General features: G+C 45.4%; 1 protein-coding gene across 1 annotated transcript in view; it reads right to left on the bottom strand.

Annotated features, from left to right (window-relative positions):
• Window positions 1–26,462, bottom strand: part of ADAMTS20 (ADAM metallopeptidase with thrombospondin type 1 motif 20) — a 294,657-nt gene that overhangs the window by 77,222 nt on the left and 190,973 nt on the right. The window contains exons 27-28 of the mRNA XM_030215611.1: window positions 25,091–25,249; window positions 22,997–23,173 (exon numbers count right to left, since the gene is read on the bottom strand). Of these exons, the coding sequence (XP_030071471.1) occupies window positions 22,997–23,173; window positions 25,091–25,249 (336 nt within the window). The remainder of the gene's footprint in view (window positions 1–22,996; window positions 23,174–25,090; window positions 25,250–26,462) is intronic.

Raw genomic sequence — 26,462 nt, forward strand, 5'->3', positions numbered from 1 at the left:
GAGAGCCACATCACAACCACAGAAAGGCTGTCAGACGATACAACACATTCTGCTGTCATGGAGGTGGGTACGGGATTTGAGGCTGGCATACAGGCTGGCAAAAAAGGTTTTCATTTTAACTTTTGTAGTATGGAAGGGGGTTGGTGACCACTGGGGAAGTAAGGGGAGGTCATTTCCCATTCCGTCCGGTGGTCATCTGGTCAGTTGGAGCAACTTTTTGAGACTTAGTTGTGAAAATAAAAGGACCAAGTAAACCCGGCCAAATACTGCTTAACACCGCTTTTTTTTCCATTATCGCCAAAAGCCAGCCATCTGGTAGTCACGCCCATGCCCGCTCATGTCCCGCCTTCGCTTCTCCGGCGACACGCCCCCTTGAACTTTCGCCGGCAATGCGAAGGGAAAGCAGTGATGCTGTCAAAAAGCCAGCTTTCGATTATACGCTTTTCACCGCATTTTTGAAATCGCCGGCGATCTCCCGATTTATGTTGGAAGATCGCCGGCGAAATGTTTCGATTATAAGCTGGATAGTGGCTTACATAGTTTTAATAACATTGTCATTTCAGGTTGTCAAGTACAGTTAGTGATGTATGGCGATTAAGTAAAGGAGTAGAAAGGAAAGAAGGGAGTGATAGGGTAGTTATGTAAGGTGGGAGTTCATAATTGCATGGATTGATGAGGTGGTTCGGTAAGGCTATAGGTTCTCATTGTAAGCCTTGATGAAGAAAAAGTTTTCAGAGATTTTCGAAAGCTTTTTGTTTCGTTGATTGTTTTTAAGTCTGTAGGCAATGCATTCCATAACTGCGTGCCCATGTAAGAGAAGGTGGAGGCATGCATCAGCTTGTATTTAAGTCCTTTGCAGCTGGGATAATGCAGGTTGAGAAATTTACGGGATGATCTTGTGGCGTTTCTGGGAGGTAGGTCCACCAGGTTTAACATGTATATTGGGGCGTCTGCGTGAATGATTTTGTGAACAATCGTGTATATCTTGAACGCAATGCGTTTCTTAAGTGGTAGCCAATGAAGTTTCTCTCTTAGGGGTTTTGCACTTTCAAATTTAGGTTTCCCGAAGATGAGTCTAGCGGCCGTATTCTGGGCAGTTTGGAGTTTTTTGATTGTCTGTTCTTTGCATCTGGTGTACAGTGCATTACAGTAATCCATGTGACTTATTACCATTGACTGTACCAAGGTACGGAAGATGTGTCTCGGGAAGAAAGGTTTTACTCTTTTGAGTTTCCACATGGCGTGAAACATCTTTTTCATCGTGTTTTTCATGTGGGTATCAAGAGTGAGATTTCGATCAATGGTGACTCCAAGAATTTTGAAGTTTTGTGAGACAGGAAGGGAACAGTATGGTGTGATTATGGTGGAGAAGTTTTTTGTGTTATGTTGTGAGGTGAGTACAAGACACTGTGCTTTTTCTGCGTTAAGTTTTAGTTGGAATGCATCTGCCCAAGTGTGCATTATTTGGAGGCTTAGGTTGATCTCGTTGGTGATTTCGTTTAGATCCTGTTTGAACGGGATGGAGATTGTGACGTCATCTGCATATATGTAGGGGTTGAGGTTTTGGTTGGCTAGTAGTTTGGCTAGAGGTATCATCATTAGGTTGAATAGGGTTGGTGAGAGGGGGGATCCTTGGGGAACTCCATATTCAGGTATCCATGGGGGTGATCTGTCCTCGTTTGTTGTGACTTGGTATGATCTTGTGGACAGGAATCCTTTGAACCATTTGAGCACTGTGCCTCCTACTCCGAAGTATTCTAGTATATGTATTAGTATATCGTGATTAACCATGTCAAAGGCACTGGACATATCGAATTGTAGGAGGAGAATGTTGTTGCCAATCGCAATTGCCTGTTTGAATGAGTTCATTGCGGACACTAGGACAGTTTCGGTGCTATGGTTTGACCGAAAACCTGATTGAGACTCGTGCAGAATTGAGTGCTTATTTAGGTATTCCGTAAGTTGTTTCATCACTATGCCTTCCATGAGTTGGCTATACTATCCAGCTTATTTTCGAAAGAGAAAAACGCCTATAGTGTGACCTAAATTGGGAGATAGACGTTTGTCTCACAAAGGCGCCCAAATCAGTATAATTGAAAGCCGATTTTGGGCGTTTCCAACTGCACTCTGTCGCGGAAACGAATAAAGTTGACGGGGGCGTGTCGGAGGCGTGGTGGAGGCGGAACTGGGGCGTGGTTATCAGCCGAGGAGAGATGGGCGTCTTTAGCTGATAATCGAAAAAAAAAAGGTGTTTTGACCGTGATTTTGGGTCACTTTTTTGGACCCTTTTTTTTCACAAACAAGTCCCAAAAAAGTGCTCCAACTGCCCAGATGACCACTGGAGGGAATCGGGGATGCCCTCCCCGGACTCCCCCAGTGGTCACTAACCCCCTCCCACCAAAAAAACCCCCACTTTACAAACTTTTTTTCCAGCCTCTATGCCAGCCTCAAATGCCGTACCCACCTCCATGACAACAGAATGTGTTCGATCCTCTCACAGGCTTTCCCTGGGTCAGATGTGGCTCTCGGGTGCAGTACAGGGTCACATCAGCATTGCATTGTGGTGGGTGTAGGGTATTGGGCTCCGTGATTTCATTAGCTTGTGTTACAGTCTCACGATGTTGGTAGTTGGTAGGCTCTTCTCCCATGGTGCTTTTCCCCCTGCCTACTGGGTCAGAGTGTGCCCTGTTGTGTTTCCTGTTGTAGTCCATGCGGTAGTGGCCATTTTTGTAAGCCAGTTTTAGTTCCCTTTCCTGTGGTAGCCACGTTAGACAACTTAGTTCTTACCTTGAATGTGGCTGAAAGAGGGCATTGTACAGCATTCTGCCAGCTCTGACCTACTGCTAATCTCAGTACCAGGGAGACTCGTTGCCAGTGGGGCACAACCTCTGATCTGCAGTTAACTGTGAGTAAAGGCGGTTATTCCAATAAAGGACGTTTTTGGAGAGATTAGTCTTCAGGTGTCAACTGGTGTGCCAATGTTATATAGCAGCAACCAGTCCTAGAGGCCTGCGTGTATGCAGGTCCCTGGAGCACTTTTAGTGGGTACCGCAGTGCACTTCAGCCAGGTGGCCCCAGGCCCATCCCCCCCCCACCTGTAATACTTGTGCTGGTAAATGGGAGGCCTCCAAAACCCACTGTACCCACATGTAGGTGCTCCTTTCACCCCTAAGAGCTATGGTAGTGTTGTACATTTGTGGGTAGTGGGTTTTGGGGGAGGGGGGTTGGGAGCTCAGCACCCATGGTAAGGGAGCTATGCATGTGGGAGCTTTTTTTGAAGTCCACCGCACTGACCTAGGGTGCCCAGTTGGTGTCCTGGCATATCAGGGGGGCCAGTGTACTACGAATCCTGGCCCCTCCCACGACCAAATGGCTCAGATTAGGACGTCCATTTTTTCAAAAATTTGGTTTGGCCCGCCCCTTCACGGACCCGTTCTTGGAGATAAACGCCCATGGAGATAGGCGTTTCCGTTCGATTATGCCCCTCCACGTATTCCCTATTACTGTGTAAGCCGCATTGAATCTGCTTTGAGTGGGAAAGTGCGGGATACAAATGTAATAAATAAATAAATAAATAACATCTGAGGCTGTCATCAAGTTTGGTACATAGTGCCACAGGTAAAGATACACTGGATATCCAATGCTGGTATACGGGTATCGCTGGCAATGAACAGACAGGAATTAGTGCTGACTGTTGGTGCTATCCAATTAGCAGCGATATTCCCACCGCAAATGGACAGCTAACCAGATAAAGTTAAGTCAGCCTTTTTGCTGTCCTCACTTTATCTGGTTAGAAGTCTGAATATCACTGTTAACTGGATAACTCTGGTTCCATCAAAGTTTCATTGAGGCACTATCCAGATAGTGCCAAGTCAGTAAGACAGAATATTCAGTAACACTATTCGTTTAGAGCTACTGAATATTCCACTGGCTGGCAACTTATCCAGGTAACAACACCTACTACCCAAAGGTGTTTGAAAATATATGTTTACTAGCTAATGTCCCAACGTTAACAGTTATATGGGGGGAAAATACAATCCCCCTGATATTCAAAAGTATTTAACCAGCCAATATTGGCACCTGACCGGTTAAATGCCCCTTCCATATCATCATGCTGATCAATCCATAGACTGGTGGGTTGTGTCCATCTACCAGCAGGTGGAGATAGAGAGCAATCCTTTTGCCTCCCTATATGTGGTCATGTGCTGCCGGAAACTCCTCAGTATGTTCTCTATCTCAGCAGGTGGTGGTCACACACAGCAGCAGCTCTGGTTAGGCCTCCAAGCCTAATTTTTAGGTTTTGTTGAGTGCCTGGGGTTGAGGGCTCTTCTTGAGCAAGTGCAAACCTGGTGGCGCCAGGTCCCTCCTTTTCTCCCCCCTCCCGCTGGCTCCGGTAAAAAAAAAAAAAAAAAAAAGTCCTTAAAGGCGTTTATTTCGACGTTTATTTAAACGTTTATTGCAGCTACTCACTGGGACACCAGGTCGTTACAGCTCGGAGCGAGAAGCAGGTAATTTTTACCTTTTTTATAGCGGGCAGGGGGTTCCCCGATTGATCTCCACGTGGCCTATGGCGTCGGAGGGCGAGGGCGCGAAGAATCGCTCCCCGGACCGCGTGTGCGCTTCTAGCGGGGATGCGGGGGGGTTTAAAGTCTGATTCGCCCTTGTTGGGTGTCAGTTTGGAGGCCGGTCAGTGTCCCGGGTCTTCCTCCGGCGCGGCGGTTTTTCCCGCCATAAACGCCCATCCCCCGCTGCTCGCCTCCGCCATCTTGGCCGGCCAGTCTGCTCGGACGGCTTCTTCTTGGACCGCCCTTGAGCTGGGAGACGTTCATGCCATGCCCGCCCTTGATTTGGGCGACGGCAAAAAAGCGGCTAAAGTTAAGCGCCGTTCTTCCCGCGCGGCTCCTTCGCGGAGTGTCGCGCCGGACACCATCTTGGATGCGCAGCATGTTGCTCCCCCGCTCTTGCGAGCGCCGGTTGAGGGTGCGTCTAGGGCTGTGGCCCAGGCTGCTGAAATACACAGTCTGGGGGGGTTTCTCCCCCGAGTTTGTTTTGCTGCTGCATCAGGCCTTCCTTATGCAAAACGCTGCCCCTTCTCCCTTGTCTGATAACGGGGTTGAGGCCCCCGGAAGTAAACGCCCTCGGGTGGATTCCCAGGCCTTAGAGGACGCTGTTTCCTCTGATGTAGATGAGGGCAGCGTATCTGAGTTCTTCCAACGGTCCTTTGGGGATTCCTTGGAGGAGACGGATTCCCGCTCGGATGGAGCGGATGACCCCTCTGCAGCGCGGATCTTTCGCTCAGAGGATTTGCCCAACCTGTTACTGCAGGCCATGAGCATTTTGAAGATTTCCTCGCCAGAGGACGTCTCTCCCTCAGCCCCTGTTGGCTTTGCCATTATGCTGGGGATGAAGCGCCCACCTAGAACCTTCCACATGCATGATGCCATGCACACCTTAATTTCGGCTCAATGGGATGTCCCGGAAGCGAGCCTCAAAATGGCTAGGGCTATGTCCCGCCTCTATCCTTTGCCTGAAAGTGAACGTGAGGCCTTTATTTGGCCTACCGTGGATTCTTTAATCACTGCGGTGACTAAGAAAACGGCGTTGCCGGTGGAAGGTGGCACGGCACTAAAGGACGCCCAAGACAGAAGATTGGAAGCGGCTTTAAGGTCGTCCTTCGAGGCGGCTGCCTTAAGTTTGCAGGCCTCAGTTTGCGGCTCCTATGTGGCCAGGGCGTGCCTGACGATGGTGCAGCGGGCTTCCCCCTCGGATCCTTCCTTGAGGGCTGACTGGCCGGCCCTGGAATCGGGCTTGGCTTATTTGGCAGACTTACTGTATGATGTCTTGAGAGCCTCGGCTAAAGGCATGGCTCAGACAGTCTCTGCGCGGCGCTGGCTTTGGCTGAAACATTGGTCTGCGGACCACGCCTCTAAGTCCCGCCTGGCTAAGTTGCCTTTTAAAGGCAAGCTGCTCTTTGGGGTCGAGCTGGACAAAATCGTGACCGATCTCGGCACGTCTAAGGGCAAGAGGTTACCAGAGGTCAGGGCTCGGGCCAGTGCTCGCCCCGGTATCTCCAGAGGACGGTTTCAGGAAGCCCGTCGGTACCGCCCGGGCAAGTCGGGCTCCTCTGCCCCCTCTTCCTTCAAAAGGAACTTCTCCCCCAAGCAGCATTCCTTTCGCAGAGACCGCCGTCCCGGAGGTACGCCCTCCGGTCCTCCCCCAGGGTCTCGTACCCAATGACGGGGTCCTGGTCCATGGCCCAGTGCAGATTGGAGGACGCCTGTCCTCGTTTCTGGGCGAGTGGACCAGAGTAACTTCAGACGCTTGGGTGCTGGAAGTCATCAGAGACGGCTACAAGTTAGAGTTCTGCCGACCCTTAAGAGACGAGTTTGTACTCTCTCCCTGCAAGTCTCCGGTCAAAGCTGTGGCAGTGCAGCAGACCTTGGACAACCTGATACGCCTGGGTGCGGTCGTTCCGGTGCCAGAAAATCAGATTGGCAAGGGACGTTACTCCATTTACTTTGTGGTACCAAAGAAAGGAGGTTCTGTCCGGCCTATCCTCGACCTCAAAGGGGTCAATCAGGCCTTGAAAGTGCGGCACTTTCGCATGGAGACTCTCCGCTCTGTTATAGCGGCAGTGAAGGCAGAAGAGTTCTTGGCTTCCTTGGACATCAAGGAAGCGTACCTGCATATTCCAATCTGGCCTCCTCATCAACGCTTTCTGCGTTTTGCAGTCCTGGGCCGACACTTCCAGTTCAGAGCCCTCCCTTTCGGGTTGGCTACTGCTCCGCGGACCTTCTCCAAAGTAATGGTGGTCATCGCGGCCTTCCTGCGAAAGGAAGGAGTACAAGTCCATCCTTATCTGGACGACTGGTTGATCCGAGCCCCCTCTTATGCAGAGTGCGGCAAAGCTGTGGACCGGGTGGTTGCTCTTTTGAGCTCCCTGGGGTGGATCATCAACTGGGAGAAGAGCCAGCTGCGCCCGACTCAGTCCCTGGAGTATCTGGGAGTTCGATTCGACACCCAAGTGGGCAGAGTGTTCCTGCCAGACAATCGGATTGTCAAACTTCAGGCTCAGGTGGACCAGTTCCTAGTAGCCTCTCCTCTTCGGGCTTGGGACTATGTGCAGCTGTTGGGCTCTATGACGGCCACGATGGAAGTAGTGCCCTGGGCCAGGGCTCATATGAGACCACTACAACACTCTCTGCTGCAGCGCTGGACTCCGATGTCGGAGGATTATGCTGTGCGCCTTCCCTTGGACCCAGCAGTGCGCAAGGCGCTGAGCTGGTGGATGCAGACAGACAAGTTGTCTTCAGGAATGCCTCTGGTGACCCCGGAGTGGATTGTCGTCACGACGGACGCCTCTTTGTCGGGCTGGGGAGCCCACTGCTTAGGAAGGACAGCGCAGGGGCTCTGGTCTCCTGCAGAGGCAAAGTGGTCTATCAACCTCCTGGAACTCAGAGCCATTCGGTTGGCGCTTTTGGAGTTCATCCCGGTACTGGCGTTGAAGCCAGTACGGGTCCTGTCGGACAATGCCACGGCTGTGGCCTATGTCAACCACCAGGGAGGTACCAAGAGCGCCCCTCTAGCCAAGGAGGCCATGAATCTATGCCAGTGGGCGGAAGCGAACCTGGAACAGCTGTCAGCGGCCCACATTGCCGGAGTCATGAATGTCAAGGCGGACTTTCTCAGTCGCCATACCTTGGAGCCCGGAGAATGGCAGCTATCTGCTCAGGCGTTCTTGGACATCACAAAGCGCTGGGGCCAGCCGAGCCTAGATCTGATGGCGTCATCGGCCAATTGCCAAGTGCCGCGCTTTTTCAGCAGAGGACGGGACCCTCGATCCCTGGGAGTAGATGCTCTTCTCCAACAGTGGCCGACACAAGAGCTTCTCTATGTGTTCCCGCCCTGGCCCATGTTGGGCAGGGTACTAGACCGGGTGGCAAAGCATCCGGGCCGGATAATCCTGGTGGGTCCGGACTGGCCCAGACGTCCCTGGTATGCGGACTTGATCAGGCTCTCAGTGGACGACCCTCTGCGGCTGCCAGTGGAGCAGGGCCTGTTGCATCAGGGTCCCGTGGTGATGGAGGATCCCTCCCCCTTTGGTCTTACGGCCTGGCTATTGAGCGGCAGCGTCTGAGGAAGAAGGGCTTCTCAGACAAGGTCATCGCCACTATGCTGAGAGCGAGGAAGCGCTCTACTTCTACTGCTTACGCCAGGGTTTGGCGTACCTTTGCAGCGTAGTGTGAAGCAGGCTCACTTTCTCCCTTCACTGCTCCAATTTCTTCAGTGTTGGCGTTCCTGCAAGAAGGTCTGGAGAAAGGCCTGTCGCTCAGTTCCCTTAAAGTCCAGGTAGCGGCTCTGGCTTGCTTCAGGGGCCGCCTGAAGGGTGCTTCCCTGGCTTCGCAGCCAGATGTGGTGCGCTTTCTCAAGGGAGTTAATCACCTGCGCCCTCCTCTGCACTCAGTGGTGCCTGCGTGGAATCTCAACCTGGTGCTAAGAGCCTTGCAGAAGCCGCCTTTTGAACCCTTGTCTAGGGCATCTCTGAAAGACCTGACGTTGAAAGCAGTCTTTTTGGTGGCTATCACTTCAGCCAGAAGAGTTTCCGAGCTCCAGGCACTCTCATGTCGAGAGCCTTTTCTGCAGTTCACTGAGGCAGGAGTGACTATTCGCACAGTGCCTTCCTTCCTGCCCAAGATTGTTTCTCGCTTCCATGTGAATCAGCAGCTCTGTCTCCCTTCCTTTCGTAGGGAGGACTACCCAGAGGAATACTCTGCTCTCAAATATCTGGATGTGAGACGAGTCATCATCAGATACTTGGAAGTGACCAATGATTTCCGGAAATCGGATCATCTGTTTGTCCTGTTTGCAGGTCCTCGTAATGGTCTGCAGGCTTCTAAGCCTACAGTGGCAAGATGGGTCAAGGAAGCCATTGCAGCGGCTTATGTGGCCGTGGGGAAGGTGCCGCCTATCCAGCTGAAGGCTCACTCCACTAGAGCTCAGGCGGCCTCGATGGCAGAGGCCGGGTCCGTCTCCTTGGAAGAGATTTGCAAGGCGGCAACTTGGGCATCGGCCCATACCTTCTCCAGGCATTACCGCTTGGCTGTGGCTGCTCGGGCGGAGGCCCGGTTTGGAGCTTCAGTGTTGCGGTCAGGGATTTCAATGTCCGGCCCTGGGTGAGTACTGCTTCGGTACATCCCACCAGTCTATGGATTGATCAGCATGATGATATGGAAGGTAAAATTATGTATCATACCTGATAATTTTCTTTCCATTAATCATAGCTGATCAATCCATATCCCCTCCCAGATATCTGTATTGTTTATATTCTGGTTGCATTTCAGGTTCAAGTTTAGTCTTCAGTTCCTGTTCAGGAGGACTTCGTGTTCATGTTTTTCAATGGATTCTTCAAGAGTTGAGACGAATTTGTGTTACAGTGAGCTGCTGCATTCCTCTCCCCTCCATTTTCCGGGGCTGGATTGAGACATAAATTCTGCCGGCGCTCCCTCCCGCTTCGTGCGGCAGTAGGGCAGCTTTGTACCCCTCCCGCTTCGGCGGTGTTAGGGTCAGTCAGCTCCTCCCGCGGTTGCGGTTGCAGGATAAGCCAGATCCCCCCGCATCGGCGGGTGTGGTGTCCCTCCCCCGCTCCGCGGGGATGAGCTGGACGGATTCCCCTCCCCCACTTGTGTGGGGATGAGCTGGGTTAATTCCCCTCCCCCGTTTCGGCGGTGGTGAGCTGGGCAGAGTGTCCCTTTGTGGGTGTAATTCTCTAAGTGCTGAGTCCTGCGGATGGAGCTTGGATATCGACATACTGAGGAGTTTCCGGCAGGACATTACCACATATAGGGAGGCAAAAGGATTGCTCTCTATCTCCACCTGCTGGTAGATGGACACAACCCACCAGTCTATGGATTGATCAGCTATGATTAATGGAAAGAAAATTATCAGGTATGATACATAATTTTACCATAATTGGCTATCTGCGAATTTTCAGCGGGATGCGGCCAGCCATGACCATTTGTTGTTAGCGGCAACCAGATAGCTGGTTATATCAAGCAATATAACCAACTGTCCACCGATTTTTTGTGCACGTTTGGCTATGTGAATACCTAAAGGTTTTTTGGCCAGTTTAAACTTAGCCATCCAGCACTGAATATCGGCTTGGCTAGTTAAGTTGAAATTGGCCAAAAATAAACTGGATGTTCAATGCCAATCACCGGAAACGGCCTGGCATTGAATATCCAGGCTCTGCACCAACCACGGGAGTTAGTTGGGCTCACTCCCACAGTCTGAATATTGCTACTAATATCTTCAAGTTTAAAATCCCAACGTAACACCAAATTTTCAGTAGAAACTATAGAAAAAAATTGCAATAAAAAACAATCAAGATTTATTTTTACAGCTGTTAATTATTTGAGTTGTTACAAATTCCTTCTCCGGGATAAATATATTTCCTATATGATATAGTTGTTTAGTAAAAAGTTAAAATAAAGTTTAAAAGAGGAAAGGTATATGAAATATACACTTCTCTCCATGAGGACTGGGGATGTCTTTACATGCCCACTGAATGTCACTGCATCATCAACTATATAATAATTTTACAAACCAACTGGCTAATGGCATCTCATGTACATTCTTTCCACCGAAGTATATGCCCCATCTTGTTTCACCCTGAGCATGGAAAGCTGATAAAAGGAGAGCCATAGAAATCCCGATGACATGTAAGCACACTTACACAGTTGTTCAGGCAGAATGGACAAGAATGGACAGCTGCATATGATATTGATAACATGAAGCAGAAGGAGTATAGAATGAACAGCAAGGAGGAAAGTATAGAAAGATGACTTTACTGTAGGTCTTAATGTAAAATAAATATGAACTTTCAAGTGTTGAACCTTCGTTTCAACAGAAATGGGGAGGGGCATGAAATGACCTCTTGACGCAGGTGGTAGAGGCTAGCATGGTAAGTGTCTTCAAAATGCTATTGAACAACCACAGAGGACCCTTCTTGACAACAAAATAAGGAGAAAGTGGACGCATGAGCTAGTAGCATGAGTTTAAAGTGCCCTTGTAGAACAATTCAAAAACCAATATTAAGGGTATCAGAATGAATGGCAAACTAGAAATAGGACATTAGAATCTACAGCAGAAAACAGAGAACCCTATAGCCAGATCACCTTGGTATGCTGTGATGACAGAATTTACTAGCAGCTGAGACTGTCTGGAAACTGGAAGTATGTGCAAACTAGAAGTCCTAGCTGAAATGCGTAGCTGAGTGTCTGGCAGTCTACACACTCCTTGTTTTGGCTGGGTCAGAGCAGCAGGTCAGTACAAGAAAGATGCCATTCAAGAGTGGCCACAGACACCAAGAAGGTTGTATGTTCAGGCAAGGTATGCTAATGTTTGCAGCTATTTAGATGATTGTAGGGATCTGTGAACTGGAGTGACCTAAACAGGAGGTTTTGCATACTCTTCACCACCAAAGCGTACAAAGGAAGAATATAAATAATGTCATGGATAATAAGTTTCACTCTATAAGTAATCATGCTCTGTGGTTGGCAGTCTGGATATATCCTTAGTAGTGTACACAGAAATAACTAAGGCAAACTTAATGGATCAATTTTTCCTGCCATCTTCCACTACGTAAAAAGTATAACCAGTAGTATATAGTGGAATTAGAAAAGGTACAGAGAAGGGTGATGAAAATGATAAAAGGGATGGGACGACTTCCTTATGAGGAAAGGCTTAAGCGGCTAGGGCTCTTCAGCTTGGAGAAGAGAAGGCTGAGGGGAGATATGATAGAGGTCTATAAAATACTGATGGAGTGAAATGGGTAGACATGAATCGCTTGTTTACACTTTCCAAAAATACTAGGACTAGGGGCCACGCAATGAAGCTACAAAGTAGTAATTTTAAAACAAATTGGAGAAAATATTTCTTCACTTAATGAGTAATTAAACTCTGGAATTTGTTGCCAGAGAATATAGTAAAAGCAGTTAAATAGCAAGGTTTAAAAAAGGTTTGGATAATTTCCTAAAGCAAAAGTCCATGGACCATTATTAAGATGGACTTGGGAAAATCCACTGCTTATTTCTAGGATAGGCAGCATAAAGTCTGTTTTACTGTTTTGGAAGACTGCCTTGGCAGCTATTTTGAAAATACGGCGGAGGAGCCCGCGACACAGAAGAGCAAAGTGGAGACGGAAGAGCAGCAGAGGGCAGGAATTAGTGGAATTCTTTCCTGCTCCCGCAGCCGCAGAGGCCACTAAACCTCCAGGACAGCCTTCAAGGATCAAGGGAGGTCTTCTAGGGAGGGCTGTAGAGCAGCGCAGGGTAAGCATGGAAGTTTCTGGCGCCCCCCTCCCCACGGCCATGCATACCCTGCTTACTGTGTTCCACCGGCCCTGTATGCGGTAAAGTTAACTGGCCACCAGTCTGAATATGGGCCAGCATCTGGTTAACTTCCAGGTGACTGCTGAAACCCAGATATTCAATACCAGCAGCCGTGAATGCTCCAGCATTGAATAGCTGGGGTCAGTTCAGCCCATGGCTATGAGCAGCTCAGATGCCACTTACCACCGTGGCCTGAATATTTGGCAGACTTTTTTCTATCCTAACTTTATGTGCTTACCCAGCCAGTTAGTGGTCTGAATATCACCACTAACCGGCCGGCTAGGGCCATGATTTGCCTACTCTCTCTGCCTCTGGTGTACCCTTAACTTCGCTGGTTAGGGGTTGTTCGCTTACGCCAAGATTCTATATAGCACGCCTAGCATTTTGCACCTAAATCCAAGTGGATTCTATAACAGCATTCTAAAATTTATGCACATAGTTATAGAATATACCTCAGTGCGTCTAAGTCTACACGCCAGGATTTACACCATGTTTTCATTGGTGTAAATGGATGTGCATAGTTTTAGGCACTGGGATATCAATTAAGCATATTCTATATACCACACCTAAATCTAGGCGCCGCCTATAGAATACACTTAGGCAGAAATGTCTTAGACACAGATTTTTTAGGCACCATATATAGAATCTCCCCCTTAGTGGCCCTATCTAGTTACATGCCACTGAATATTGCTGTTTAGCTCCAAGGGATTTAAACGGTCAGGAGCCTTTCCTGGTCATTTAAATCGTTTCAAATATCAGGCCCATAGCTCTTGAAGTAGATATTTAACTAAACTCCTGGATATTAGAGGCTGCGGCAACAGGTGAGCCATATCAGATGATGGGAATGAATGCAGAAAGGGTAAATGTGAAACTCCTGCTTAATACTGGCTTATACGGAACCAAATGAGTGAGTCTGAGAAGTTGTGATGGAAAAGGCTCAGTCATCTACAGTGTGACCATGAGAGATGCTTCCATTTTTGTTCTGGAGATACCATGTCCTTTACAAATAGTCAACAGAAACTACAAAAGACCTCTCAGGGGGGACGTTATCAATGTGGGCTACTGTTAAGTCAGATCATTGTCCCACAAGTCGGGATATTTTTAGCACAAGATCTCATTACATAAATGGGACCCCGTGTTAAACTAACCCAACTTGTTGTAAAATAACTCAACTTAGAAGCAGACTATGTTGACCCAGTCTCACTATGACACATAAATAGAGGTTAGGACCAATTCATATAACATTACAATGTGAAAAAGACAAGCAATGGTTTCATTTACAATATATTTAATATTTTGATTGACCATAGAAACATGAATATGGTCTCAAAGATACTGGCCAGTATGTACTGTAAACTTTATGAAATTTGTATAGGTACCCGAGAACCACTACATTCTAGGTTACTACTTATATCAAACAATATTCACTAAGGGGCTCTTATACTAAGCTGTGATAAGCACCACCTTGAAATGGCCTACTGTGGGGTACGCTCAGGAGTCCTGCGGTAAGTTTTGCATGTGTGTGTGCTACCCACGCGCTAAAAAATAAAATGTATTTATTAGTGCTGGGGCGGAGAGTGGCACAACTATGCTAATCGGTTAGCATGTGGGCATTGTCACATTTAGATTAGTGGGTGACTCCTTACCGCCTACAAAATAGGTGTCAGTAAGTGGTCATGTGCTAATGGCCACATGCTAATGGGAAATGTGGAGGAGCATTTTCGATCGGGGACGCTCATCTCTAAGGGTGCCCATCTTCGAGGATGGCGCCGCGAAGGCGCGGGGCAAACTGTATTTTCGAAACGAGATGGGCGTCCATCTTTTGTGTTGATAATACGGTTGGGGGCGCCCAAATCTTGACTTAAATGCTGAGCTCGCCGGATTTAGAGATGGGCGCCCTCGGTTTTCCCCCATAATGGAAACCGATGGCGCCCATCTCAAAAATGAATAAATCCAAGGCATTTGGTCATGGGAAGGGCCATGATTTGTAGTGCACTGGTCCCCCTCACATGCCAGGACACCAACCGGGCACCCTAGGGGGCACTACAGTGGACGTCGCAAATTGCTCCCAGGTATACATAGCTCCCTTACCTTGGGTACTGAGCCCCCCAAAACCCCCTCCAAAACCCACTCCCCACAACTATACACCACTACCATAGCCCTAAGGGGTGAAGGGGGGCACCTACATGTGGGTACAGTGGGTTTCAGGTGGGTTTTGGAGGGCTCCCATTTTCCACCACAAGTTGAAAAGGTAGGGGGGGATGGGCCTGGGTCCACCTGCCTGATGTCCACCCACTAAAACTGCTCCAGGGACCTGTATACTGCTGTCATTGACCTGAGTATGACATTTGAGGCTGGCAGGGGGTTAGTGACCACTGGGGAAGTCAGGGGAGGTGATCCCCGATTCCCTCCGTTGGTCATCTGGTCAGTTTGGGCACTTTTTTGGGAAATGGACCTGGAAAAAAAAGGGACCAAATAAAGCGGACCAAATTCTCGCCACAGATGCCCTTCTTTTTTCCATTATCGGCCGAGGGCGCCTATCTCTTAATCACGGCCCGGCATGCCCCTGTCCCGCCTTCGCTACCCTTCCGACATGCCCCTGGGAACTTCGGCCGTCCCGGCGATGGAAAGCAGTTGGGGACGCCCAAAATCAGCTTTCGATTATGCCGATTTTGGCGCCCCTGAGAGAAGGATGCCCATCTCCCGATTTGTGTCAAAAGATGGGCGTCCTTCTCTTTCAAAAATAAGCTGGACAGTGTGTGGCCTTTACTGCAGAAATGTCAAAATCAGCCATTTATTGGCAGCGCTAAAAGTGGCCTTAAGGTGTAGGAAAGACCCACGTTGGAGCTAGCGCAGGCCACTTTTTTGCGCTGCTTAGTAAAATGACCCCATATCACCATTCAAACTTTATTTTAGTTAATTTCATAGTACAGATAACTCAATAGGAAAACATTCCCTCCGCATGAGTATGAGGTAATGAAATGTATGCTATACCACACATCAAGCTATTAAGTGTTAAAAGCCCATTATTTATTATCTTAATTTGAGCCAACATTTAGCTGCGATGAAGAGGTACAAACATGTAGATGGTTTTGAAAACCAAGGTATCAATCCATTTTAATATAAAGGGTTAACTTTACAAAGGAATAAATGCCCACATACTCTATAACAGATGAATGCAAATTACGATATACAATGTAATAATTTCTTCTATAAATAGTATATACTTTATCTTGAAACAGACTGAATGAAAGTGTATTTCAACATTTGGTTTTCATTAATTGAGCAGACAGATATCTCTACTGGAATTCTTTCAAGATGAAAAATGACAAAAAATATTAGACAGGATTGGAGTCATGAGGATTTGAAAATAACTGTCATGAAGAAAGTCGATGTATCCCCAAATCAAGATTAAAAACGGACTTATTAATCACAACCATTATTTATTCTTACTGGGGTACAGAGTGTCTCCTTGCTGTGCTTATTTCTTTTAAACCAACATTTTTTTACAATCAGAAAGAAACAACTAAAGTATGCAACCTGAAGTCCAGGACTGTGTCAATCTGCATATTTGTAATGCTGAATCATGGCAGTCAACAAATGCCACTCGTTCTAGTCTGGCACCCTGCAGGGCTAAATACTGTATGAAAGACAGGTCTTTCTTATTTTTGATTAACTGTGAACAGATAGTAATAGTACTCAAGCAACAGAAGGCAGTGTCATTCAATGGTGTGCAGCAGTTGCAGCCATATATTTTGCACATTCCAGTGAAGCAACTAGAACGCTGTTAAGAAGTCATTCTAGAGGGGTGGGAGCATGGGTCATGGCGTCCTGGATATATATCACGGGGGAGTATGAGGGAGAGTCTGAAGCTTGCAAGAGAGATTGGAACCTGCATTAAAGGGGCTGGAATTTTGATTGGGAGATTTGGTATTTGCATGGTGGGGACAGTCTAGCCTCGATGGGAATTTTAGAGGATGAAATCCCTATATTTATCAACTGTTTCACGGGGAATTCTGAGTCCACAGTATGCACAGTATGCACAGTAGACTCTAGAAAATGTACATAAAATAGCACAGTATGCTTTCTTGCATGCACTATTTTGCATTATCTGCTAAAACATAACTGCATCCAGTGCACCATTATTTGCATCTGAATAAGTGTTAATTTTAGCATATACCCATTAAGGTTCAGGGATCATGTCAGCATCCACTCTAGGGTCTTGAAGTGCAATTCTACCTACGTTCCTGTACCCGCTCCGCCGAACGCCTCTGGCAGAAATCTCGGGCCCTTGCTGATTTCTTACACTTTAAGTTCATGCTGACCTCCTTCCAATCTGCTCTTTTACGCGCCAAACAGGATTATTATATCCAACTGACCAACTCTCTTGGCTCTAACCCTCGACATCTCTTCACCACATTGAACTCTCTCCTCAAGGTGCCCCCTCCCCCAATTCCCCCTTCATTATCTCCTCAGACCCTTGCTGAATTCTTTCATGACAAGGTTCAAAAGATAAACCTTGAATTCTCTACCTCGCCACCTCTCCCTCCACTAGTCCGTTCCCCTCTCTCTCCTTCCCCACATTCCTTTTCCTCCTTTCCTGAAGTTACTATAGAGGAAACTACACTTCTCCTTTCTTCCTCAAAATGTACCACCTGTTCCTCCGATCCCATTCCCACCCACCTTCTTAATGCCATCTCACTTGCTCTTATTCCTTTTATCTGTCACATTCTCAACCTCTCACTTTCCACTGCAACTGTCTCTACTGCCTTTAAACATGCTGTGGTCACACCTCTCCTTAAGAAGCCTTCACTCGACACTACTTGTCCCTCTAATTATCGACCCATCTCCCTCCTCCCTTTTCTCTCCAAATTACTTGAGCGTGCTGTTCACCACCGCTGCCTTGATTTTCTCTCCTCACATGCTATTCTTGACCCACTACAATCTGGTTTTCGCCCTCTCCACTCAACCGAAACTGCGCTTACTAAAGTCTCCAATGACCTATTACTGGATAAATCCAGAGGCCAATATTCCATCCTCATTCTTCTTGATCTTTCCGCTGCTTTTGACACTGTCGATCACAGCATACTTCTTGATACCCTGTCCTCACTTGGATTCCAGGGCTCTGTCCTTTCCTGGTTCTCTTCCTACCTCTCCCTCCGCACCTTTAGTGTTCACTCTGGTGGATCCTCTTCTACTTCTATCCCTCTGCCTGTCGGCGTACCTCAGGGTTCTGTTCTTGGTCCCCTCCTCTTTTCTATCTACACTTCTTCCCTTGGTTCATTAATCTCATCCCATGGCTTTTCCTACCATCTCTATGCTGATGACTCCCAAATCTACCTTTCTACCCCTGATATCTCACCTTACACCCTAACCAAAGTTTCAGCGTGCTTGTCTGACATTGCTGTCTGGATGTCTCAGTGCCACCTGAAATTAAACATGACCAAAACCGAGCTTCTCATTTTTCCCCCCCAAACCCACCTCCCCACTCCCCCCATTTTCTATTGCTGTTGATGGCTCTCTCATTCTCCCTGTCTCCTCAGCTCGAAACCTTGGGGTCATCTTTGACTCTTCTCTCTCCTTCTCTGCTCATATCCAGCAGATCGCCAAGACCTGTCGTTTCTTTCTTTACAACATCCGTAAAATCCGCCCCTTTCTTTCCAAGCACTCTACCAAAATCCTCATTCACACCCTTGTCACCTCTCGTTTAGACTACTGCAATCTGCTTCTTGCAGGCCTCCCACTTAGTCACCTCTCCCCTCTCCAATCGGTTCAAAACTCTGCTGCCCCTCTCATCTTCCGCCAGGGTCGCTTTACTCATACTACCCCTCTCCTCAAGTCGCTTCACTGGCTCCCTATCCATTTTTGCATCCTGTTCAAACTTCTTCTACTAACCTATAAATGTACTCACTCTGCTGCTCCCCAGTATCTCTCCACACTCATCCTTCCCTACACCCCTTCCCGTGCACTCCGCTCCATGGATAAATCCTTCTTATCTGTTCCCTTCTCCACTACTGCCAACTCCAGACTTTGCGCCTTCTGTCTCGCTGCAACCTACGCCTGGAATAAACTTCCTGAGCCCCTACATCTTGCCCCATCCTTGGCCACCTTTAAATCTAGACTGAAAGCCCACCTCTTTAACATTGCTTTTGACTCGTAACCACTTGTAACCACTCACCTCCACCTACCCTCCTCTCCTCCTTCCTGTACACATTAATTGATTTGATTTGCTTACTTTATTTTTTGTCTATTAGATTGTAAGCTCTTTGAACAGGGACTGTCTTTCTTCTATGTTTGTGCAGCGCTGCGTATGCCTTGTAGCGCTATAGAAATGCTAAATAGTAGTAGTAGTAATTCTGTAACAAGTCACTTATATTTATGCACCAAGGGTCGAATTCTATAAATGGTACTCAAAATTTGGCACCATAAAAGATTGATGCTAAGTGCTAGTCTATAAAAGGTTTGTGCCTTTTATATCATAGCACTTAGTATTGATTACATAGAAACATAGCAAAATGTAGGCAGATAAAGACCATAAGGCCATCCATGACATCTACTCTCCCCATCACTCCCTTAGAGATCCTATGTACTTCTCCCAATCTCATTTGAATTCAGATACTGTTTTTATCTCCAATGGGAGGCCACTCCACAAATTCACCACCCTTTCCATGAAGAAGTATTTTCTCAGATTACTTCTGAGTCTATCCCCTTTCATCTTCATCCTATGCCCCCTCGTTCCAGAGCTTCCTTTCAATTGAAAGAGACTCGCCTCCTGTGCATTTATGCTGTGTAGATACTTAAATGTCTCTATCATATCTTCCCTCTCCCCGCCTTTCTTCCACAGTATACATATTGAGATCTTTAAGTCTGTCCCCATATGCTTTATAATGAAGACCACTGACCATTTTAATAGCCAGCTGTGGACTGACTCCATGCTGTTTATATCTTTTTGAAGGTGCGGTCTCCAGAACTGTACACAATATTCTCTCACCAGAGTCTTTATAGTTTATTTACATTTGATACATCGCCTTTGCTAACAAGCAGTTCAAAGCGGTTTACAATAAAAATCAAACATAAGTATTGCCATATTGGGACAGACAGCAGGAAAGGAACAATAACTGATGACAGGAAAGATGGAAAATGTTCACTTATACAGAAGAAGATAGTAAAACAAACACTAAAAGGGGGAAAGCAAAAAGAAAGGCCAAGTCGGGAAGGGGTAAAGTGGCTAACACTGAGGTAACACTCCTAGAGAACGATCGCAATCAGCCTATGAGGGGGCATATGCAGCAAGAAATAGCCAAGTTTTCAGTTCAGCTTTAAATTCCTTAAATGATAATTCAACTCTAATATGCACTCCAGAGAAAAGAAGCTGCAAAAAAGCAGGCCCGGTGCCTAGTTGATTCCAGCTGGGCCTGGCTAGGGCCGGACACCACTAGGCAATGGTTATGTTTGTGCAGCGGTACGTATGCCTTGTAGCGCTATAGAAATGCTAAATAGTAGTAATAGTAGTAATTTAAGAATCACAACAGACGGGCAGGAGAGTAGGGGATCGTGAGTGAAGGCAAATAAAGGGGGAGACCAATCCTGAGTGATTTGAAAGTGTCTTGAAAATGATACACTGTTCAATCAGGACCCAACAATGATCTTATAGTAATAGGGAGACATGGTCAAAAAGGTGGGCATGGCAAAGCAGTCTAATGGCTGGGTTTTGAAATGATTGTAGTTTTTTCATTTGAGAACAGGGACACACTAGATTAATTACTAGAATATACTATTGCAGTATCATTTGAATGTAAAGAATATGGAAGTGAAAAGTGTTGTGATCAAAGTAACGCCTAACAAATCGAAGTTGACAGAGAATGAAAAAACTGGCTTTACCATACATTGGAGATATGAATAGAGAAAGAGAGATGGGAGTCCACAAAAACACCTAAATATCAGAAAGACTCCACAGGTTGAATAACTATCCCCAAACAGACTTAAAGTAAGAGTTGGATGTGATAAACCTCTTGTGAACCAGAAGCAAACGCTTATTCCTTATTCAAGAAAAGTTTGTGATGAGCAAGCCAATCTGAGACAGAAGCTAAATGAGGGCCAATAGTAGAAGAAAAAGGGTTAGTTGGAAAGAGGAGAAGAATATCATCTTCATAAATATGGGAAGAGATACCCATAGATTGAAAAACGGAAGGGGGCTTAGGAAGAGACTGAAAAGAAGAGGGGAGAGGATCAATCCCTGAGGGACCCCACAAGACAAAGAATGAGAGAAAGAAGTAGAAATGGCAGTCACAACTGTATAAGAATGGTCGAATACACCTAGATCCCTTTCTTGGTCTGTGACTCCTAACGTGGAACCTTGTATGACGTAGCTATAATTCGGGTTCCTCTTTCCCACATGCATCGCTTTGCACTTGCTCACATTAAACGTCATCTGCCATTAGATGCCCAGTTTCCCAGTCTTAAAATATGCTTCAAAAATAGGGATTTGGACATTTTGTGGGAAAAAAAAACATTCAAATACTGCTTTGTTTTACTTTTTGGACGTTTTTCTGTTTCAAAAATGAGCCCCATAGCACTAATATTCAGCACTTAATAAATCCCATATACATCATAACAATGCCTCAAGACATAACCTCACGTACTCCACTTCCCCGTACTCTCTCCCATTCAACAATCTACCCACAGATAAAAACTGTTTACCCCATCGCTCTCTTACTATTATTCGATCACCGTATTAATTCCCCAACGTCATATCCTATAGTTTCTACGCCCCAAAGGTGATTGATCTGACTCTGTCTTCCTTAACGTTTCACAATGTAACCCATAATCGTAATGTAATAAACTGTATTTTCATTATTTACAATGTATTGTAAGCCACACTGAGCCCGCAAATAGGTGGGAAAATGCAATTAAATAAATAAATAAATAAATAAATAAATAAATCTACATTACCCAGCCAAATCAAAGCACATAAAACACAGTCATATATTTATCCAGTTTTGCTTAGTCAATTAAGGGACCCTTTTACTAAGCAGCGGTAGGGCTAAATTTAGTCACATGGAGCAGAACTTGACGTATTCTATAACGTACGCCTAAACTAAAGCTGGATTCAATATATTGCGGAAATCAAGGCGCGATATATTGAATCTAGCCCTATGTGTCTTCATAAAATACTAGCATAAGCAACAGAAATCATGCTGATACTATAGATGTGGACGCTTACACCTGACTTACAACAGGTACAAATCTCTGCACCTATAATTATATACAAGTTCATATGTAGATTAGTGTAATATATAATCTTTGTGTGTACACGTGTGCTCTGCCCATGCTCCACACAAATTCTGCCTCGCACACGCTTATTTTAAAGTATATGCCATCATGTCAAGGAGCGCGCTTTCACACTGGTTGGTATTTTATGAGGCCATTTACGTGAGTATGTGGCTACATACATGCAAAAATGACTTTATAAAATTAACACACATATGTCTGGTTATTACAAAAACAAAACCCTTGCTCTTTAATAGGGATGAGCAGTTATCCATGTTGTTTCATGTTGTTAACAAAAAAAATGAGCAGAAAAAACACAATATTGTGGGGGTTTTCTTGTGTCGATAATACTGCACACTCTTTTCTATCAGGAAACAGTTGCTCCCATAACAACAAAATTGCTGATACCCCAAAATAAAATGAAAATTTCCAAAAATGACAAGGGAAACAAACTTAACTTAAACACATAAAACATTTCTTCCCACGAGGTGTATTTCGCAACCTAATCCAATTTATGGTACTTAAGCCATTTAGATTACTGCAAGGGAATCTATGCAGGTTGCAAAGAACAACTAACAAAGAAACTTCAGACCGCACAGGACACAGCAGCCAGACTGATATTCAGAAAACCAAAATTTGAAAGTGCGAAACCTCTTCGTGAAAAACTGCATTGGCTTCCCACCAAGGAACGTATTGCCTTCAAGGTTCGCACTCTTGTCCACAGGATTATTTATGGTGAAGTTCCTGGATACCTCATAAAATTACCACCCAGAAACAGTACCAGCCTATCCTGAACTTATTTAAATCTGCATTATCCAGATTGCAATGGACTTAGATACAAATCAACTTATGCATCCAGCTTTTCTTGCGTAAGTACACAACTGTGGAACGCTTTGCCCAAAACCGTAAGATCTCTCCATAACCATTTTAACTTCAGGAAACTATTGAAAACCAACTTGTTTAAGAAGGCCTACCCCTCTGATCCAAATTAACTTCCTACTTCCTGCGACACAGCAAAATATGGACCATACTAGACTTCTATCACTACCCCCTCTTTATTTCCTTGATGTTTTATACTGATATTTGTTACATGCTTACTACTGTACTATGTATTTGTATTATTGTACTGGAGCCTACCTCTACGGTATTGTGTAAGCCACATTGAGCCTGCAACTAAGTGGGATAATGTGGGATATAAATGTGTTAAATAAAATAAAAAATAAAATGAACAGAAGGAAGCTGTGTGCCACATTTAGGTTTATATCCCTGTATTCACACTAGTCTTATAATTTACTAATAAAAATTACTACTAAAGAATAAAAAGATTGCTATCGTACCGTTTTCCACTGACTCCGATGCCATGAAACACTCCAGGGACATGCATATGTATTACACTGCATCATGCTAGGAGGCTTCTCTAGAATTTCACAGTTTTCTTCACTCAATCTCTGGCCATTAGCGAGTTGGCAAATCACTAATCTTGTTTTAATTCCACCACCACAGGATTGAGTACACTAAAAGTATTCAAAAGCAAAATGAAAAACCCATTTAACAAGGTCCACATTTTGATGGTGTTCAATTATAATTCACTGTCATGGTACAAAGCTTCTTTTGCAGCATTCCTAGTTCCAAGAAACAGAAACTTGGACTGGAAATCAAAGCACAGGTCTACTACATAGCAATGAAATGCACAGTTACCCAACTCAGGAGCTCTTTTACTAAAGTTTAGCACGAGCTAACGAAATTTGTATGTGGTAAAGCTAAGAAGCCTTTAGGTATAAAGAACTAGATTCTATATATGGTGCCTGAAAAATTGCCAACCAACAATATTTCCGCCTGGGCATTTTCTGGAAACCTTGGGTTGCCAACTAGATCCAGATTCGCCCAACAGGGTTGATCCAGTCCTGGGCTTACCCCAATGCATCCAGGGACTTGTAGCCTTGCTTTTCTTAGGGAATCCAATGGGGAAATCAGAACCACAAGTCCCTACATGCACTGGGGACTGGCTCAACCTTGTCAGATGAACCTAGATCTAGTTAGCAACCCTATGTAAACCATACCTAGGTTTAGGCGCAGTTTACAGAATACGCCTAGCGGCCATGCCTGTGCCTAACTCTAGGAGCAACCATTTATGCCAAGTAAAACTTGGTGTAAATACCGGCGCCTGTGCTAGGCACAGAGAAGGTATTCTATAACTGTGCACTTAGATTTTCAGAAAGCCCACAGTCTGCCCATAGCCATGCCTCCTTTTTGGCAGCGTGCATTAGAATTTACATGCACCAGGTTACAGAATATGCCTAACAAGTTGTGCTGAGAACTAGTTAATGCCAATTAATATCAATAATTACTTGTTAAGTGACGATTACTGGCACTGATTGGCTTGTTAAGTAATTAAATTGCACACACAAATCCAGAATATGACCGGATTTGTACACACAATTTTGGTCAAGCTATATAGAATCCAGTGGAAAATGGGCTTCTTAGCATTTAGAAGATGCTAATTCTGTGCTAAGTTTTAGTAAAAGGGCCCCTTAGTATTTACTTTTTATTTGTGAAATTCATTTTCAAATCATTCAATAAAATATTGTCCTAAGCACAACATGAATTAACATTCATAAACAAAAATGCAAAATAAACTACATGACAAAATCCTATAAACTAAAAACATAAACATGATCACTAATACGTTAAACAAAGGGCCCTGTTTATAAACATACGCTAGCGTTTTTAGTATGCACTAACAATTAGCGTGAGCTAACTGTGTAGACACCGATAGGAATATTATGGGCATCTACAGGGTTAGCGTGAGCTAAAGCACTAGCACGCCTTTATAAACAGGGACCTAAATTACTGAAAAATGAAAAAGTGTTGCAAATAACCTTAGCAAACCACTTCCTAAATATTAGAGAATTAGATTCAACTCTGAGTTCTTCAAGTAAAGTATTCCAGAGCAAACATCTTGCCATGGACAAAGACATGGCTCAAGTTCTGTTTAAGATAGCCATTTTCAAAGATGGAAATGAAAAGAATGAAGATTAATCAAAGAATCAACATTTTTGAGAACCTCACTCAAAAAACACAGAGCATCTTCCAAGACAGCTCTAAACATAAAGGAACAAACTTGACCCTGCATTTATTACCAGACAAATTTTGTACAATAAATCTAAGGTGGGTGAGTTGGAGTACCATGCCATGGGTACACCAGAGCTCCATGCTACTCTACAGTGGTAGAATTAAACTTTCAAGTGGCTGCATCATTAGACATAGGACCTGCTCACACAAGCAATAACATCAGAGGAGACATCCCCGGCCACCATTTAATCTAGCGATGGTCCTGTATATAACCAGGACTGCACTTCCAACAAACATAAAGATGTAGGACATCACACAGGTTTCTTCAACATGCAAATTTTTTTAAACAGTCATCATACTTCTCCCCAGCTGCCGTAGTTCCATTGTGGGCAGGGTCCAGAGTCACAGTGTCTTGACTCAGATGGTTTTGCTGTCTCATCGCAGTAGCCATGTTTTCCTTCCTCACCTTGACACACTACAGCACGGCGCTGGAATCCACCAGCACATGTGCTTGAGCACTGGAGAAATATATACAAATAAACATTCTTTAGTCATGCAAATACAAAGTTATGTAGGCCAATAATTCCCATACCATTTATTAAGACCTGTTAATAGTGGAAGACTAGCACCCATTTCCATACTAACTCCTGGATTCTATATACCACGCCTAGAGATCCATGCTGAAATCCAAGCGTATTGTGTAATAACGCGCGTAACTTAATTGGCTTAACAAGCCAATCAGCGTTGTTAACAGCACTTAACAAGCAACAATGAGCACTAATTGGCAATAATTAGAATTTACACGCACGACTCACTAAGCGTATTTGTAATGAAGTGCGCCTAACTTCTAACATGTGCAGGCAAAAAGGGGCATGGTTATGGGAGGGGATATGGGTGTTTCGTGGACGTTCCAAAATTTGCGCACGTAGTTATAAAATATGGCCCAGTGAGCATAAATCTACACGCCAGGATTTACGCCATATTTTTGTTGGTGTAAATGGATGTGCGTAGTTTTAGGCACTGGCATATCAACTAAGCGTATTCTATATACCATGCCTAAACCTAGGCGCCGTTTATAGAATACACATAGGCGGAAATGTTTTCCACACAGATATTTTAGGTGCCATATATAGACTCCCCCCTCCCCCAAGGGGCTTTTTTACTAAAGGGCATTAAGCCCTAATGCTGCTTTTCGCGTAAAAAGACAGGCTACCACAGTACTCGTTGAGGTGTTTTGTGATATTTTGACTGTTAGTGCATACTAAGGGGCCCTTTTACTAAGGTGTAGCGGACACTAACATATGCCTACCGTGTGGAAAAAAGCACTGCCATGTGACATGCCGAGGCATTCCGCAGAAGTGTGCCAATCAGTGTGCGCTAATCCTGTGCTGAAAAATATTTTTTTATTTTTCAGCGCAAGAGGCATACTGTGGGCGGAGAGTAGGCATGCCCTGTGCTAATCGGGTAAGACATGCACCTTGCCGTGTGCTGCTCAATTACTGGGGGAGCCCTTAGTGCCAACAAAATAGGTGTCGGTAAGGGCTTCCACGATAATGATCATGCGCTAATTGGGAAATTAGCGCATGGGCATCTCAAGAAATATATAGAAATGCAGACATTTTATCACTGCGCTAAAAGTGGTCACAGCGCATGTAAAACCCATGTGCTGACAACAGCACCGGCCACTTTTTAGCACAGCTTGGTTATAGGCCCCTAAGTGCATGTAACTAT

Source organism: Microcaecilia unicolor, chromosome 10, assembly GCF_901765095.1.
Source record: "Microcaecilia unicolor chromosome 10, aMicUni1.1, whole genome shotgun sequence".
NCBI lineage: Eukaryota > Metazoa > Chordata > Amphibia > Gymnophiona > Siphonopidae > Microcaecilia > Microcaecilia unicolor.